Source organism: Alnus glutinosa, chromosome 2 (genome assembly GCF_958979055.1).
Source record: "Alnus glutinosa chromosome 2, dhAlnGlut1.1, whole genome shotgun sequence".
Classification (NCBI taxonomy): domain Eukaryota; kingdom Viridiplantae; phylum Streptophyta; class Magnoliopsida; order Fagales; family Betulaceae; genus Alnus; species Alnus glutinosa.
In genome coordinates, this window is record NC_084887.1 from 7212667 (window position 1) to 7230656 (window position 17990).

At 37.4% G+C, this 17990-nt stretch overlaps 1 protein-coding gene and 1 long non-coding RNA gene across 3 annotated transcripts; both read right to left on the reverse strand.

Annotated features, from left to right (window-relative positions):
* Window positions 1–1042: 1042 nt before the first annotated feature.
* LOC133859616 (indole-3-acetic acid-amido synthetase GH3.10) lies at window positions 1043–6374 on the reverse strand. Of its 2 annotated transcripts, XR_009898782.1 has the most exons (5): window positions 5527–6374; window positions 5087–5188; window positions 4164–4984; window positions 2021–2609; window positions 1043–1397 (listed from the first exon to the last, which is right to left on the reverse strand). XR_009898782.1 is itself a non-coding variant. In XM_062295081.1 (4 exons), exons 1-4 carry the CDS (start codon window positions 5817–5819, stop codon window positions 2074–2076), a joined length of 1752 nt encoding a protein of 583 aa, XP_062151065.1. In that variant the 5' UTR covers window positions 5820–6374; the 3' UTR covers window positions 1959–2073. The 2 variants fall into 2 exon arrangements, 1 of the variants encoding a protein (XP_062151065.1); XM_062295081.1 differs by lacking the exon at window positions 1043–1397 and having other exon boundaries at window positions 1959–2609.
* Window positions 6375–11097: 4723 nt separating this feature from the next.
* Window positions 11098–14026, reverse strand: LOC133860799 (uncharacterized). The gene is made up of 4 exons (XR_009898933.1): window positions 11941–14026; window positions 11763–11832; window positions 11556–11670; window positions 11098–11394 (listed from the first exon to the last, which is right to left on the reverse strand). It is a non-coding gene; the product is annotated as an uncharacterized LOC133860799 (long non-coding RNA).
* Between the last annotated feature and the right edge of the window lie 3964 nt (window positions 14027–17990).

A 17990-nucleotide genomic window follows, 5' to 3' on the forward strand; every position in this document is an offset into this window, starting at 1 on the left:
CTAGAATCAGATTCAAAATCCGGCCAGCGAGCTTGAGTCGGCCGGATCTCCTCCCTCTTCCATCTCCCTCTGTGTGAAGAAAAGAAAAAAAAAGGAGAAGAAGGAACGGTGAGCGTGAGTCGGCCGGATCTCCTCCATCTCTGAGAGTCGGTCGACCACAAGCTCAACCTCTCGGGCCGTGACTCTCCGGACTCCAGCTCCATCGTCATTCGCCAGATCTATCTCAGAATCTCTCTCTCCAGCTCTCTCGGTCTCCCTCTTCCATCTCCCTCTCTGTGACTGTGTAAAGAAAATGAAGAAAAAAAGGAGAAGGATAGTGAAAAAAGGGGAAGAAAAAAAGGGAAAGAAGGAAGAAAGAAGAAGAAAAAAGAAGAGGAAACTTAAAAGAAAAGTCAAAGGGGCGTGGGGAATGAAAAAGAGAGAGCCGGCAAAGAAAAGGTAATGGGGCGTGGAAATGAAAAAAAAAAAGGGTGGAAAATTAAAAGTTAAAGGCGAAGGGGGGAAATTAGAAACAGTTGGCCGCGTGTAAAAAATACACGTGGCCACTTGTTTCTCATATGCAACCTGCCACGTTGTCATCAAGACACGTGGCTAGTTGGCCGCGTAGCTACAATAACCGCTACTGTAGACACGCGACAAATTACAGCATTTTTTGTAGTGAGTCTTCTTCTCTTTTTTTCATTTTTATTTTTACTTTTTTGGTTCTCTTCTTCTTCTCTCTGACTCACGATTTTTTTTTCCTGAAATTTCCTACTCTCAAACTCACTCTCTTCCACTCAGCTCATTTCTCTCTCTTAACCCCTTTTCTCACGCTCTTAAGATTTTCTTCCACAAATCACCACCAAATTACCCAGACCAATTCAAAGAAGCAGTGGTCTCCAAGGGGTAGCTCAATCGGCTGGGGACCACGCCTCATGAAGCGGAGGTCACTAGTTCGAATCCCTCCTCCCTCCTCTTGTGTGGACATGTCAAAAAAAATTCAAAGAAGCAGTGATCATGTAGAGCCTTAGGTGAGGGGGAGAGGGGGGAGAGAGAGAGAAGGGAGAAAAATAATAAATAAATAAATAAACTTAAAATGTATTACAATAAATTTAAAAAATTTTCACCTATAAAAGTTTTACTGTGTAACAAATAGATGAAAACCTCCAACACAAAATAGTAATTAAACTTTAATGTCATGTATGTGCCCGTCAGATCCTCCTTTGAGCGGCTGACATTAGAATTTTAGAGCGGCCAACGATTGATCGACTGGGGTTGGAAGGGCCTCGATCGTACACGACAACCCTACCAGCGCCACGTGGATAATTGTTTTACACTCGATCTTGATTCTTGTCAAGTGGGCAGTTTGTGTTTCCACTTTCCAGCAACTTCACTCAAAAATATTCTCTCTCGTTCCCCTACAAATGAAAAATTAGTGAAATAATTACACAAAGCACTCTATTCTTAGAATTTAAAATTTACATTTTTATCTTACAACTATTTCATAATATTGACATGTCAGTCATAAATAATCTTTGAATTCCTTTTAAGAAAAAATACATTTAAACTCCTTGAACGGCTACCCTGTTTTCATTTGCACATCCAACGCTATCAACCGTGACGGCCGGAAGCGTACAACTATCAACTTTTAATAAAAAAGCTCTTACGTACGTCATTGTCGAACACTAAAAGTTAATAATAATAATAAAACAACAAAAAAGAAGAGAAAAGAAAAGAAAGACACATGATGAATATCCAAATAACCCCACACGTACTTTTGACTCGTAAATTACCGTTGAACCACCGCCTTTTTTTCTTATCAACCATACGTACTCTTAATTAATGATCATTTTGTTAATTATGGGATTGATTGTAGTAAAAATTGTAGTACTTTATGAACCAATATATAGTCAATTTAATTAGTTTCCTCATATTCAAGCACTCAACCAAATGAAGTACTAGCTAGTCATAAGCCATGGTGAAGGAATAGTAAAAACAAACTAATTGCAAAATGATTCTTGAACGTACGTACGGTCATTACATTTTATGCATGGAAGATTAATATGTTGATGATCGATCATGTGATTAATTGCTTCAAGCATAGGCTGTGCTTTGGAACCTCTTAATGGTGCACATGTTGAGAATCTTGAGGAGGACCTGGTTGCCGGTGCACCTGGGGGTCTTGAACTGGCTCATCGCCGCCCCGTTGGCGATGAAGTAATCCAAAATCTTCCTGAAAGTCCCTCTCTCCACAATGCAAAGCTCAAGCGGCCCGATCGAATTTGTTCTCCGGGAAACAACATAGCCATGATCGACGAAAGCTGCATCCATTTCACTGCAACACTCCCCCAGAACTCTCTCCTCCACCTCTCCCTTAATCTCCCAGTAAATCACGTAGTTTCCCGGTTGGTTGGCCACATTTGCATGGCTAGTGAAATCAACCAGCTCGGTTCCAGCCTCACTCAGCAGCTGTGACCCCCTCTCCACCACTAACTGAAGGTCCTTTTCTGTGTTTTTGTCAATATTTACTGTTAAAATTAGTTTTCTCCTGCATATAAAATTCAATTTTGGGGTGCCTTTGTGAAAACCAGCCACTTCCACCACATCACCTAACCTGTACCTATATAGCCCTGCACGTACGTACAATATATAATTGGAGTTAGAATTTGTGAATCACTACTAATAATAATAGTAATAGTAATAGTAATAGATAGTGTAATATTGTTTTGTCACCATAAAAATCATTTTTTAGTCCCCCAATTAACTTTCCTATGTTGTACTTGTGATTCAATAAATATCGAAAGGGTATCAGATTTTTCCAAAGATTATTGGTCTGCGGATTGTCGGCATTCCTTATCTATGTCAAAATCTGGGCTTAGCTTTGTCGTAGCTAGGGTAATATAGCAATGGTACACAAAGTATCTAATCACAGTACTGCCCAGACTGGTCCTACTTGAGGTAATAAAGTGGAAAATAGGATGATAGAACCTTTTATCATTAGATGACCTCAAAATAATAAAAAAAAAAAACAAAACAAAACACTTCACATAATCTTCTTGAGTTGTGCTTTTATAATTATTATCTCACTAAACTATTAAATTTTTTAATTTAATGTGTTCATCTTTCTTTTCTTTTTTAATTTTACCAATTCGTTAAAATTTTATGTTAAATCTCATCAAAATTTTTAAAATTTCCAAAATATCTATATTTTTAAAAAATATATATAAACAATTTTTTAAAGATTCGGGCTTAGATATTTTACAAATTTTGTTAAATCTTGACCAACGTCTAAATTCTTACAATTTTTTTTCTCATAAAAAGATTGAGGGGTACTATTTTGGAAATTTTGACTCCCCTCCATGATTGAACGGAAAATCCTAATGGATGGGTGAGATTGAAACAAATTAAAAAATTGATATATAATACATTAAATTTAGAGTTTTTAAAGTTTAGAAGAATAATTGTAAATGTGATTGGAAATTCATGGGGTTAACTAAAATTTCTAAGAGAAAACATAATGTTATTTAATAGAGTGTATAGATTATGTGACAATGATTTTATATAAGTCTACTAAATAATATTATTAATTAAGGATAACTTCACAAAAATGTATCGAATTATATGCTATTTTGAGATAAGGGTATTGAACTATTAAACGTCTTAAACTGGGGTATTCACGTTTTCAAACGTCTCACTTAAGTGTACTCCGTTAGGATTTGCTGTTAAATCCTAACAAAGTAGCCAAAATACCCCTTTTTTATTAGAAAAAAAAAATGCTAGGATTTAGGTATTGGTAAGAATTTAACGAAATTTACAAAAATACCCATGCCTGAATCTTTGAAAAAAAATTTATATATTTTTTTTAAAAAAATACAAAGGTATTTTAGAAATTTTGGCAGGATTTAACAACAAATCTTAACGGAGTACCCTTAAGTGAGACATTTGAAAACGTAAATATTTCAGTTTAATTAAGACGTTTGCTAGTTCAGTATTCTTATTTCAAAATGACGTATAATTCGATACTTTTTTATAAAATTATCTCATATTATTATTATTATTATTATTATTATTATTATTATTATTATTATTATTATTATTATTATTATTATTATTATCATCGTCACGATGGTAATGATGATCATCGAAGAAAAAAAAAATGATGCAGAAGATTAAAAATGGCTTACCAGTAAAAGTAGTAAGGACAATCTCGTACTCTTGTCCAACCTTGACTTGGGAGAGTGGGATTGGTTCATCTTCTGCCAAGTCATCAATGGGGGAAAAGCGACCTTGTTTCTGTCTACAAAGTGGAATGAACTCGAAGTAAGAAAAGGAGGGTATTACCGCGAAGGTGACTTTCTCTGGCGGTAAAGACGGATCCACATTCACCCCAATCCAGCTCTCAGTTGATCCATAGTCAGCACTCACTAGCGGCAACTCTCCAGCATAATGCCTTAGCTTTTTCAAGTACGGTTGCATTGACCCTGTCAATATAGAACACACATATTTTGCATTTGGCCACAGCTTTGGGATCAAACTAGCCCAATTCCGATTCTGTAACTCCTCGCAGAACCCTTCGATTTTTGATGCCAAACATGGGTCTGGGGAGATTATTTTCAAGACAGCTTTTCTCATTTTTGGAAGATTGATTCTTGGGCTGAGATTGCCTTCTCTGAGGTCATTGCATATCTCTTCCCAGTTCTCTTCGAACGCGCAGAAAGCCTGGACTATGCTGTAGGCAAAGGTGGAGGTTATGAACTCTACTTCCTTGGAAAAGAAGAGGCCGAGGAGGAGATGGCAGTAGGTGGATTGCTTGTAATCTCCACTTGAGATTACTTCTTCTGGGCTGCAAGTGAATGAATTTGTTATTTCCTGCCTGATCTTGAACTCCTCGCTTGCATAGTAGTGTGTTGTGGCTGTTCCTACTGCTAATCCTCCCTTTGTTTTGAACTGTTTGCTGCTGTAAATCAACTCAAGGATCCTTCCTCCATCTCTTATTGGATAAACCCTATAACAGCAACACCAAAAAGAGACGGGTTTAATTATGACAAATTAAACAAAAGACATAGAAATGTTAAAAAAAGAAAGAAAAAAGGGTAAGAATCTGAACCTTGATCTGTAAGCTGCTGCCAACCTAAGAATCTGAAGAGTGGTCTGGGCGCTATGGCGTGTAAAGGGTACGTACTTTTGTCTTCCTTCTGTTGTTCCGGAGCTGCAAGAACAGTAATTTTCGCAGGAAGGTGGGAATATATAGATATGGTAGTGGGTTTAATTTCTTTCAAATCTATGTGATAGGACATAAAAAAAAAAATATTTAGAGCACCCCATAAAAATAAAAGAGATAAGAACATAAAGAAAGAGCCAATCAGAGCTCCATATTCTGATTCCTTTCCTCTCATGATAAAATATAAAAAACGTAACAGCATATTTATAGACTTCAACGGTAGGTGGGTGATAGTTTTCAACAGTAGATTAGAACACATGTTAACGAAGCTCAAACCAAATTAATGAATGAATGAATGAATGAATAATATAATGGCATGTAATTACCTTAAGGAGAGAGTAGCCATAGGCTGTTGAGTGAGTAAAGGACCAGTATCCCCATCTGCTATTCTCTGAATATAAGGCTCAAAATCTGCATGTGAGGCCAGGGGCACCATGGATGTGAAAAGAGATTCCAGTGAACATGCATCCATCTCTTGGATGTTGATGTCCCGGAGCCATTTTTGGAGATACTGCACACCATGGTTGAGCTCAAGAATCCGGCGAAGTGTCTGGGTTTGAACTTTTCCAGCGTTCTCGGACAGGTTCTCGAACCAGTCGATGATGTCATATGGTTCCATGAATGTTTTTGCTCCTGCAGTGTGTCAGAAATGCCAAAATAGAAAAGAACCAGGAGCCCACAAGTAGTTGATATGCTTCGATCTCTTGGGTTATGCTTATGTATATATGTATTTTGCTGTAGAGCTAGCTAGTAGCCAATGTCGTCGCCCATCCAAAAGCTTAAAAAGCCAGCCTCTTCATTTCATTTCAGAAACCCCACATCGTTAATGGTACGATTGTTTATAGGCCGCAAGAATATATACCGTTAGATTGCCAAATCCAATAACCAAAAGGTACAGATAAAAAGTGAACTATTAACCTTTTATACAAAAATCAAGAAAAGAAGTAATTGATACAAATTTGAAATAATTTCTTTCAGTTTTTGGACAGAGCTAGATATTTTTTTGTTTGTTGTTCTTGAAAAGACATGGGCATTGGGTACAAGTATGGACCAAAACCCACTGGCCACCGTCCTTGACAGCTTAGCATCAGCCTATTTTCCCTCCGAGCCACCGTTTGAAAACGATACGCATTAATTTCATGTCGTTCTGTTTCATTCCAACTCAATTGCCAGTTTCATTTGGATGGGATGAGTATTGGTTGGTTTGGCAGATAATTAGTACGACGATATTCGTATATGATACGTTCAATTTTTATGATAAGATTTGTTGGGGATCCCGCCGACAAAGGTCACATGGCCCATGGGATTTAAACGTAAAGGCCAAAAAACCCACCCGAATGAGCCCACAATGGATTCTATGTCCGGTCTTAGCTTACTCACATAGTAGTGAATCCGATCCCAAACCAAGAAGCGCATTCCAAGAAAAGTAACTGCGTACTGATCCACAACGTCGAACACATTTCTAGTTTAACGGATAATTGACACTTCAAAATTAGGCCATCGACGGGGGTGCTCACACGTAACGTACTATTGAAGGCACGAAAACGATTAGATTGGAGTCTCTATAAAAGGAAGATTTGAACCGAGTAATGGAAACTTTTGGCCTTAAAGCTCAAAACACTAACTTGGTGCATTTCAATTTCCTTCTCAACCATAATACTAACTTAAGTATCGGGACTATTTCCCACCGACACCCATTGGCATGCTCTTGTAGTTACTCTCTTTCTATTTTGTAGGTGTGAATTGATCCGATGTCTGATATTAGAAACTTGTTCTAACAGTTTAGCGCCATCAAGAAGTATCAAGAACAACAGAGGTGAAACCACTCGTCTCGAAGGAGGAACCACTCATCTTAGAGGAGTGGACCCAAGAGCTAAAACCTCCAATAATCCAAGTCCTCAAGACTATTGTCTAGCTGCTCTTAAAGTGGATATAAATTTCCTACAAACTGGGTTGTAAGAATTCTTCTAACTAAATATCTTTCATGTGTCCCTTGAGTATGCAAGAAGTACATGTTTCTTTATAAGATATAAATTTTCTACAAACTAGTCTCTAAAAGTAACTTGTGTACCTTAGAATGTGAAACTTTTTTTTTTTTTAATAGCATATGCTTCTCATATGCCTTTTTAATAGCCTTAATAAAAAAATATATACTTTTCACATGCTTAAAGGACACATGTCACTTTTAAAAGTTAGTTTGTAAGAAACTTCTACAACTGAATTTGTAGGAAATTTTTGTCATTTTTTTTTTTATTAATCCAATTAAAAAGCATGTGAAAAACACATGCTATTAAAAAAGAGTAATGCTACATACTTATCTCCTATCTTACTCCCACTTTATTAACAAAACCAAAAATTCAAGAGTTAATGGGCACTGCCACATCAGCACAATGATATAGGAGTGGGATGGAAGATGAATATTTATAATAGCTCATTAAATAAATATGTTTAGATGTTAAGGGACACATGTTACTTTCAAATTTTTCTATAACCCGATTTGTAGAAAATTTTAGTCTTTTTTTTTTTTTTCAAAGACATCAAAGAATTCGTTACTAGTTTAGTTGTTTGTCAAAGAAAAAATTATGACATCTAAGTTTGTATTTTTTTTTTTTTGGCTTAACTTGTCGATAGAATTCTGTCAACTTATTAAAGAAAAAATATGGGAAAAATACAAATCTAATCCCTATGGTTACATCGATTTGTAATAAGCTTCATGTGATTTAAAAATGTTATGAAAGCTCCGTGTGGTATACCAAAATAACAAATAGGTCATTGCACTCAACTTTCATCTAATTTTTTTATGAAACCGTAAAATACCACGTGCTGACCAATCAGTTCTAACATATTTAACCCATAATAAAAACTTATAAATATATAATTATATTAAATATATAAAAATAATAAATAAAAACTAGAACAGAGGGTGGTCGAGCAACCCTTGTAGGCCAAATGGACAGTGGCCGAACCACCCCCAAATGACCAGCTATCTTTGTCTCATAAGGGATCTTGGTATCAAAAGGGATCTTTGTATCAAAGGGAATCTTCGTATCAAAAGGAATTACCCCTTTATTTGAATTTTCTACTGTAACGAACCACCCCCAACAACATAATATTGTTCACTTTTGGCTCATCCGAACCAGAGTTGTCAGGAGGTCACTCATCTTGGTACCACTCTCGCACAAGCACGCTTAACTGCGGAATTTTGATAGGCTTATGGCCATCAAGGTTTTAAAAAACGTTGTGTCAAGAAGAGTGCAAATATAAATATAAACACATCTACATTCCCAAGCGATGTGAGACGTCACAATTACTCCATCTTGGGACCAGCGTCCCTGTTGGTGACTCTCATGGAATCACTAAATTCTTGGCGTCTCAGCGAGTGCCCACTGGCAACTCTTATGGGCTTGTGCACGCTCCCCTCATCTCAGGCTGAACAATTGCTTTGATGCCATTTGTAACGACCCACCTCTAATGATATAATATTGTTCGCTTTTGACTCCCCCAAACCAGACGTCCCATCTCCCGTGCCAGACTTTTCAGGAGGTTTCTTATCTTGGTACTATTCTCGCAGAAACATGCTTAACTGTAGAGTTCTGATAGGTTCATGGTCATCACGGCTTTAAAACGTATTGTGTCAAGAAGAATGCAAATATACATATAAGCACATCCCCATTCCCATACCCAGGCAATGTGGGACGTCACAACCACCCCCTCTTAGAACCAAGTGTCACTGCTGGTGACCCTCATGGAATCACCCCATTCTTGGCCACCCAGCGAGTGCCCACTAGCGACTCTTCTGGACTTGTGCAAGCTTCCCCCATCTCAAGTTGGGCAATGACTCTGATACCATTTGTAACGACACACTCCTAATGACATAATATTGTCTACTTTTAGCTCACCCAAACCAAACTTCACATCCCCTGAACCAGACTTCCCAAAAGGTCACCCATCTTGGTACTACTCTCGTAAAAGCACGCTTAACTGTGAAGTTCTAATAAGTTCATGGTCATTACCGCTTTAAAACGCGTTGTGTTAAGAAGTACGTGAATATACATATAAACACATCCACATTCCCACACCCAAGCGATGTGGGACGTCACACCTACTGCTAAAAATTGAGAAGGATTTGAAGTCTTAGGTTACATTTGGTACGCGGAATGTCTATTCCATTAGAAAAAATGAATAACTTCTATTATAATATAAGAATGTGGAATAAAATAGCTTTGGTGTTATAGTATATAATAATGATCGAACAATTGGAATAGTCATTCCTCAAGGGGCATGAGACTGGCTATTCCAAGGCTATTTAATTCAATATTTTTCTATTTTCAATAAAAACTATTCTATTTCCTAATGAAATAGTTATTCCGCATGTCAAATGTAACCTAAATTAGAAGTCTGTCAGCTAGCTTATGGTTGAAAATGGAGATGTTACCTCTGTCCCTCTTCCGCCCAAAATGTTAAGTGAGTCCACATCAATCCACTAAGCCTATTTAAAACGGCGACACATGTCACAAATGCCACTAGACACATCCCATGTGGCTACATCAATGTCATCATTTAATCCATGTAAACCCTATATTTACCTTCAATTTTCTCTTCCTTCTCGATTGCCCCTAATTTCCCCAAAACACATGAACCCTAACCTGCTTCAGTTTTGCCATTTCTCGAACTAAGAAGCTAAAGCTGAAGAAGTCGAAGTAGCTTCGTTTAGGGTTTCTCTTCCTAAAAGTCCCACAACTGAAGGAACAAAAGGAATAAATGGCATCAAGTCGCCTACAGGGTTACAAAGGAAAGAAAGCTTCTTATGGCATAGATAAGGAATGTTCTCCATATGAAAGGTAATTCTTTGATTTTCTTTAGGGAGATAAGGTCAAATAATGTACTTTTTTTTTTTTTTTTTTTAAAGCAGACGAAGTCATCATCTGGATCTTCGTCAGTGGGTCATAGTGAGATAACCTAGGTATGTTATTGCGATTTATCGGAACCATTGAAGACTTCTTGGTCTAAGGAAAACTCTGGCAGACGATTTTGAAGTTGCACCACCTATGATTCAAGATTAAGTAATTTTATGATTGAAGTTCTTTGACAAAATATATACATAAAGCCTTCATCCACTTTGAATAAGTTGTTACAGAATGTTACTTGATCTGAGTAACTGGTATGCTATCATCTAACATGCAGAGAAAAGAAGCATACCGATTTTTCAAATGGCTTGATAAACTAACTTGTGAAAGGGGAATGGAGGTCTTACTTGAGCTATTGAAGAAGGTTAAAGACCTAGATAATAAAAATGGCAGCTACTTGGTAAGAATTAAAGACCTAGAGAATGAAAATGACAATTGTATGACAAGAGTTAAGCACCTACAGAAGGGAGATGATAAACATATGGAAATGATTAATTATCTAGAGAAGGAAAATGTCATCTATAGGGCAAAAGAGAAGTTTTTTATGTATGCTTTGTTGTTTTCATGGTTTTAATGTTGTTGATTGTTTGTGTTACACTTTCTAAATGACTGTTGTGTAATGAAGTACTTTTACATTTGCAATTGAATTATGTACTTAGACATATGTAATGAAATTATATAATTTGACTATGTACTTTGATTTTTTGGTATGAAAAACAATCATATACATTGATGTGTTGATATGAGAAACTGTCATATACAACCAAAATGGAGACCTATAAATTGGGTATATAAATTGAGATTTTGGTATACCATAATGGCATACACAACAAGTTAATAAATTAGGTACCGGCCAAAATGTGTACATAATCAAAATTTGTATACGTATGTGGTGTATACCATTATGGTATACCATGGTATCTAAACAACATGTTTATAGCTTAACCAACTTAAAGACAAAAATCAAATAAGTCACACATTCTCATTGAAGACAAATAAAATATTGACAACACTAATCCATTCAATTTAGGTTCAGGTATCCATTGCAACACTTACATCTATCTTAACTTTTCAAAAACAAAAAACTTCAACACTACTTCAACAGGCTAGGGAAGTTAACCCTTACATCTAATCAATAATGACTCAAAAGTTAATGTCTCAAATACATTACAAAAGTTAAGAGCTAGTTCAATTTGTTAAAGCTTTGTCATATCCCTAATGAGTTGCATTAGACTGGACTGGCTGTGATCCTGTTTGAATTTGCCCCATTGGTCGTGATCCTCCAAACTGCAACACCATCACAAAATGAAAAAAAAAAAAAAAAAAAAAAAAAAAAAAAAAAAAAAAAAAAAAAAAGAAGAAGAAGAAGAAGAAGAAGAAGAAGAAAGAAAGCATTAAAATACAATAGGATGAAACCAAATCCATTACAATCAAATTGAGAAACTCACCCCTAATTGTTGCCTAGTGCAATTTATAGTCTTTCGCCTTTATCTTTGTCAACTCAGTTGTCTTGAAGTTTGTGGGATGTTCAATAAGCTTAATGATGTCTGTGTGAGGCACACACTAATGGAACAAAGACATTAATTTTTTTGTAGAATTTATAATATAAACAAAAATACAATTAAGTTAATAGAGGGAATTAATGAAATATTCACCCCTAATTGTTGCCCAATTGTGTGTGTTTTTGACTGTGGTAGTGAGTTGCATTGTCTGTAAGGATCTTCCCTGCACACCATATAAACCAACACTTTCATAAGATAATTATAATTGCCATATAAAACAAATGAAGTATTTCATAAAATAGAATAAAATAAAATAAAATAAAAAACTCACTGCATTTTCATTGTTTGAATTTGGCTTCCTAACCCCTTTGGCCCGCTTCTTCATATTCAAATTGTCTGGTAGGCGGTAACTCATAGCATTGTGGTCCTTTTGACCACATTTTTCACAACTTACATCATACTCTTTACAAGTGAACTTAACACTTTCATTAAGTCCTCTTCTTCTCACATTTTTTGGCCTACCATGTTGTTTCTTAGGCATAAGAGTCAGTATAGGCTCCACATCATGCTTAACAGGCCGCACATTAGGTCTAGGCATCGGATTAATATCTTGGGCATATGATGTCGTATATGTATCCATTAAGTACCACTTACTAATATAACTCTTAGGGATTTGCCTATTTGCATATATAGCACAACATGCATAAGGGCATGAAATACCATTTAGTTGCCACTTACCACATCCACATGTTTTTGTTCCCAGATCTACAACCCTCCTAGGTTTATGACTATATAAATTTCAAACTACAAATTATTACTCCATTGAGAAATGTAGTTCCTAGCATCTGTCTTGCTTCTATCTAATTTTTTTCACAATCTGGACGAATTACACTAGTTGAAGTTGTTGTTCCAGAACTTTTTTGATTGAAGCTATACATCAATTGCCGCCTTATCATCTTCATGTAAGTCAGAATAGGCTTTTCTCTTGCTTCCAAGATCCACTCATTGAAACACTCAGTAGTATTTTTTAACAATATGTAACTGCAACTACTCGCTCTAAAAGCATGCCTTGACCACATCCTTGGGTCTACTTTCTCAATGTACTTGAATGCATCTTCATCCATACCTCTAATCACAGACAGGTAGTGCTTGAATTATAATTCATTAACTGCCCGCGCTTCACCCCACAAATTATCTTTGAAGGCCTTGCCCTTGTATTCTTTACTCTTGAAGTTTGCGTGTAAATGTTTGACACAAAATTTGTGCTCTAAACCAGGCATCAAATCCTCCAAGACATTAAGCAAACCCTGTTTAGCCAAAAAGTTATGTTAAAATAGTGTTGCCAATATTTAAATGATCATACAATTGCATTAATTTATACTTTTTGTCTGTCATACATGAATGACCACATTTTCTCTCGTGGATACCCAATATTCTCCAACAAATATACTCAAAACCATGTCCATGTGTCTCTAGATTCAATGTCGCATATAGCATATGTTATCAGGAAGATGTCGTCATTCACATCCTGAGCAATGCCTGCATGCAGCTGCCCACCAAAGTGGCCCTTCAAAAAACAAGTATCCACACAAATCGTGGGCCTACATCCATCCAAAAAGCCTCGCTTACAAGCTGTCAGCGAAACGTAAATTGGTTGGAAGAATCTTTTATCTCTTTGTACATAAGCTGAGCCACCGGGATTCCATTTCAATATTGCATTGGTGTACTCCTTTGTGTGTTTTTAATGTTCACCTTGTCTCTGAAACAATATATCCAATGCCATTCTTTTGGCACGGTGGCAACTCAGCAAAGTTAGCTCAACATTAAAATCTCTTTTGATTATTTCCTTCAATGCACTAGCTTTCTAATCTGGTTTGTCCCAAAAGCTGTCCAAGCATAGGTGTGCAGCACACTTGATTGTTGCCCTCTTGTTGTAATAATGACTACCACAATTATGCTCTTCAATGAAAGTCTTGTTCAGAAAAATAATTTTTGTCATTCGTCCAGGATGCATGTATTCTCTAACCACATTTTTTCTTAGAAAATGCGGATACCAGCTTTTTCTCATCTTGTAAATAGGTGTCCAGTTTAAGTGCATCCTTAAACTGGGGGTGGGGGGGGCTTCAACCCCACTATTAACTCAACTTTCTCTTTGAAGTCACTCAATTCCTTCGACTTTGGATACCTCCTCTTAACACGACTTGGTGACCTTTCACCGTCATCTTCACTATCTACGCTTATCAGGCTATCACTTTTAGCAAACTCCTTATCTAGATCTTTCATTTTATTCTTCCCCTTCTTAAATGACAATACTTCACCCCACGGCTGAAACCATTTGGATGCATCCTCCCTAACATCGCATAAAGCTTCATCACATCTATGTAAAAAAAATGTCCTTGCCGTCCGTTATTTCAAAGTCACTCAAAGCACTCCTCCCTAACTGTGGGGGGGGGGGGGGGGGCTTCAACCCCACTATTAACTCAACTTTCTCTTTGAAGTCACTCAATTCCTTCCACTTTGGATACCTCCTCTTAACACGTCTTGGTGACCTTTCACCGTCATCTTCACTATCTACGCTTATCAGGCTATCACTTTTAGCAAACTCCTTATCTAGATCTTTCATTTTATTCTTCCCCTTCTTAAATGACAATACTTCACCCCACGGCTGAAACCATTTGGATGCATCCTCCCTAACATCGCATAAAGCTTCATCACATCTATGTAAAAAAAATGTCCTCCTTGCCGTCCGTTATTTCAAAGTCACTCAAAGCACTCCTCCTTCTCATTGTCAAATGTTGTGGAAGCTGCTGCTCGGGCACTTCCTTCTCATCCCCATCAACCATATGTGTATTTCTTGCATCGTAATCATTAATTTCCACCTTTGTAGTAGATTGAGAAACAAGCAACATTGGATGCAACACTTCAATCAGAACTAGTTCAACTATAACATGGTCTACAAATAAGTGCAATCTGTTTCTTCTATCATTTGTCAACCCTTTGATCTTTTTGCACTATGACAGTAAACATGTAGTTAAGACAAATGCATATATAGACTACAAAAACACATGCAGTCACATTCGCAGACTACACATGCACAAAATAAGCACTGCCAAAAGTGGAATAAAGTTCTCAAATGTAATGGTACATGGAATTAAAACGAACTGAAGTTTTCAAAGTTTAACCCTAAAAAAAAATTTTCAATATAAAACCTACAAAAAATTTACTGGCAAAACACAACAAAAGTTCTCAATGCTGCTAACACATGGAATAAATTACTCATAAAAATACAATCTCAGGCAAAGTGGACAACCAACCAACAAACTATCGAAGGCATGTGGACAACAAACCTAACAGCAATCCAATTAAGTATTCTATGTGAAAAGTTTGCACATTATACTCTTCCTAACAACCAACAAAAACATGTGCATTGGAGGCCCTACTACAAAATTATCTCCCCACCAACGACATTAATGTGAAAGTCACGTGTGAAAGCCATTTTTTTTTTCTTAATTTCTACTTTAGATAACATCAGTTTATAAAAGCTAACATTGGCTCGAGATCAGTAAAAGCAACCAACCAAAAAACTTTTGCTTCTCTAAAAATTGTGCAAAATGAAAAGTGAGCTCCAGACATTCCTTTGATTTGAGTTCGAGAATTTGTGTTGAGATTGGGCGAATGGGCTCCGGCTATACAACCCTCAACAAAATAGGCTCCAATGAACACAAAGTGGCCTTCGACGTGCACAAATCCGACCAAAATGTTGATTATTTGGAGAAAAATTAAAAGAATCCAATGATAGTTGTGGGAAGGTTTGTTCAAAATCGTAATGTTTGGATGATTCTAAAAAACCTAGGACTCCAATGTTTTTTAGATGGAGGGAAATCGATAGGGAATGTGAATCAATTAGGTTGAAAATCCCCTCGTAATTGTCAAAGTGATCTAGCAATGACATGAATTAAAAATATGACATGTAAGCTACACGTCATACCTGCAACTGAGAGAGACAACTAACGTGGCATATCAAACAAGTGTCGCCTTTTTAGCAACAATGTGTAGACTTTTGTTAACTTTTTGGACGAAAGATAGACATACCAGAGGTAGCATCTCCGTTTTTAACCATAAATGTGGTACCATGTATGATACAAATTGAAACCTAAGTAAAAATAAAAAATAAAGTTGCTATACCACAAGTGTAAAAAGGTTTTTTTTTTTTTTTTTTTTTTTTTTAACCCTTTTACAAACTCAACTCCTAAAAAAAATCCTGACATTGGCTAGGATATATATATATAATATTTCCGTTCCCTCACATCAGCTTGCTTTAAGTGTTTTCTACAGACTGTGTCTAGTGTTGTTTGTTTTTGTGTGGTACTTTTGACCCAATCTGTATGGATACAGAGAAGAAAACTTATTCTATTCTGAATCCAATTCTACCTTCAATGATGACTGGGACCCACGCACAGTGCGTGGGTCCCGCATTTACTTAATAAAATAATAATAAATTATTTTTTTTTAATTTTTTTAAAAAAATAATAACTTTTTTTTTTTGTAAAAAAAAAAAAAGGCAGGGTGGCTGCCGGTTGGCAACCACCCCTCAAAGGGGGTGGCGCACTGCCACCACCATAGGTGGCCGGGGGCGCCACCCCCGACCACTGGGGGTGGCCGCGCGGCCTCCCCTGACCTCGGGGGTGGCCGCGCGGCCACCTTTAAATCTAGGGGTTGGCCTCACGCCACCCCCTGAGGTTGCCGGGGGTGGCAGCGCGCCACCCCCAACCACTTGGGGAAGGCCGCGCGGCCTCCCCCGACCACTGGGGGTGGCCGCGCAGCCTCCCCCGACAACTGGGGGTGGCCGCGCGGCCATCCCCGACCACTGGGGGGTGGCCGCGCGGCCACCTTTAAATCTAGGAGTTGGCCTAGCGCCACCCCCTGAGGTTGCCGGGGGTGGCAGCGCGCCTTCCCCAACCACTTGAGGAAGGCCGCGCGGCCTCTCCCGACCACTGGGGGTGGCCGCGCAGCCACCTTTAAATCTAGGGTTGGCCTCGCGCCACCCCCTGAGGTTGCTGGGGGTGGCAGCGCGCCTTCCCCAACCACTTGGGGAAGGCCACGTGGCCTCCCCCGACCACTGGGGGTGGCCACGCGGCCATCCCCGACCACTGGGGGTGGCTGCCGGTTGCTTCTATTTTTATTTTTTTTTTTAATTTTAATTTTAATTTTGTTTTTTCTTTTAAAAAGAAAAATTATTTATTTTTTAATTAAATAATTATTATTTAAATCATTATTTCACATAACTTTTCACAATACCAATCATTATACACAACTTTTCAAACTTCCAATCATTTCTTACCATTAAAAATAATATTTTCTAATCTAAATATTCAACACCTAAACACAACTTTTTGCCTCGAAATTCGCAATTAGAATAAGAATTCAATTCTAATTCTAAAAATTCAATACCCAAACGAACCATTAAGAATCCTATTCCACTTCCTTCGTTAACGTTTAATTCTGAACTGATCCAGTATGAGTCTTTGAAGTTGTCAAAGGTTTACACTAAAGACATTCGCTTTATTGGATAGGGCTTCAGTATTTTCACAACATTGGGCTCGAAAATACAAGGACAATGTAATTATTGAAAGGCTAAAGATACACCATCATAAAATTGCCAAAAAGGCTGCCTAAAAATCCCTAGAGAGACTTCCCACATAAAGTTACTTGTTCTAACCGTATATGGAGGACCGGCACGTGCGCATCAAGCTCGTCTCAGTCGGGAAGCTGCCGACGCAGATTGAGGCGCCACTACTGCAGGGAAAGGTCCTTGGAGGAGGGGCAAAGTGTTCACATATTCTCTCAAGAGTCTCAATTTCATGTTATATCAACAGAAACATAGATATACTTGTGAGAATGGCATACCAAAAGGGTTTAATGGACGGAAAAAGGCAACGGCTAATCACGACACTCTTGCCGCAACACATTCAAGTGATTATCGTTGAAGCTCAAGATGTCAAACACTTATAAACCAAGGCAACCGCGCCTTACCTTGGGACAAAATTGCCGGGTGTGTGGGAGTTTACACTATTAGATTAGATATATCTTTGTCTTCTGATAAAGATAAATCTGTCCAGATTTAAAAGGATTTGTTTTATCCTATTATCTAGGCTAGAAGCTGTATAGCTTATCCTATTATCTAGACTAGAAGTTGTATAGCATTAGGTTTATAATTCTTTGCTATTGATAAGCTTAAGTGATAAAGCTTAATCTCAAATCTTGTACAGTCCTACTAAAGGACTAACACTATTGTTATTATATAAAGAACTCACAGCTCTACGATTGAAGTAGGCAGTCAATCAAAACTACTCTAAATCCTTTATGGTATTAGAGCCAACC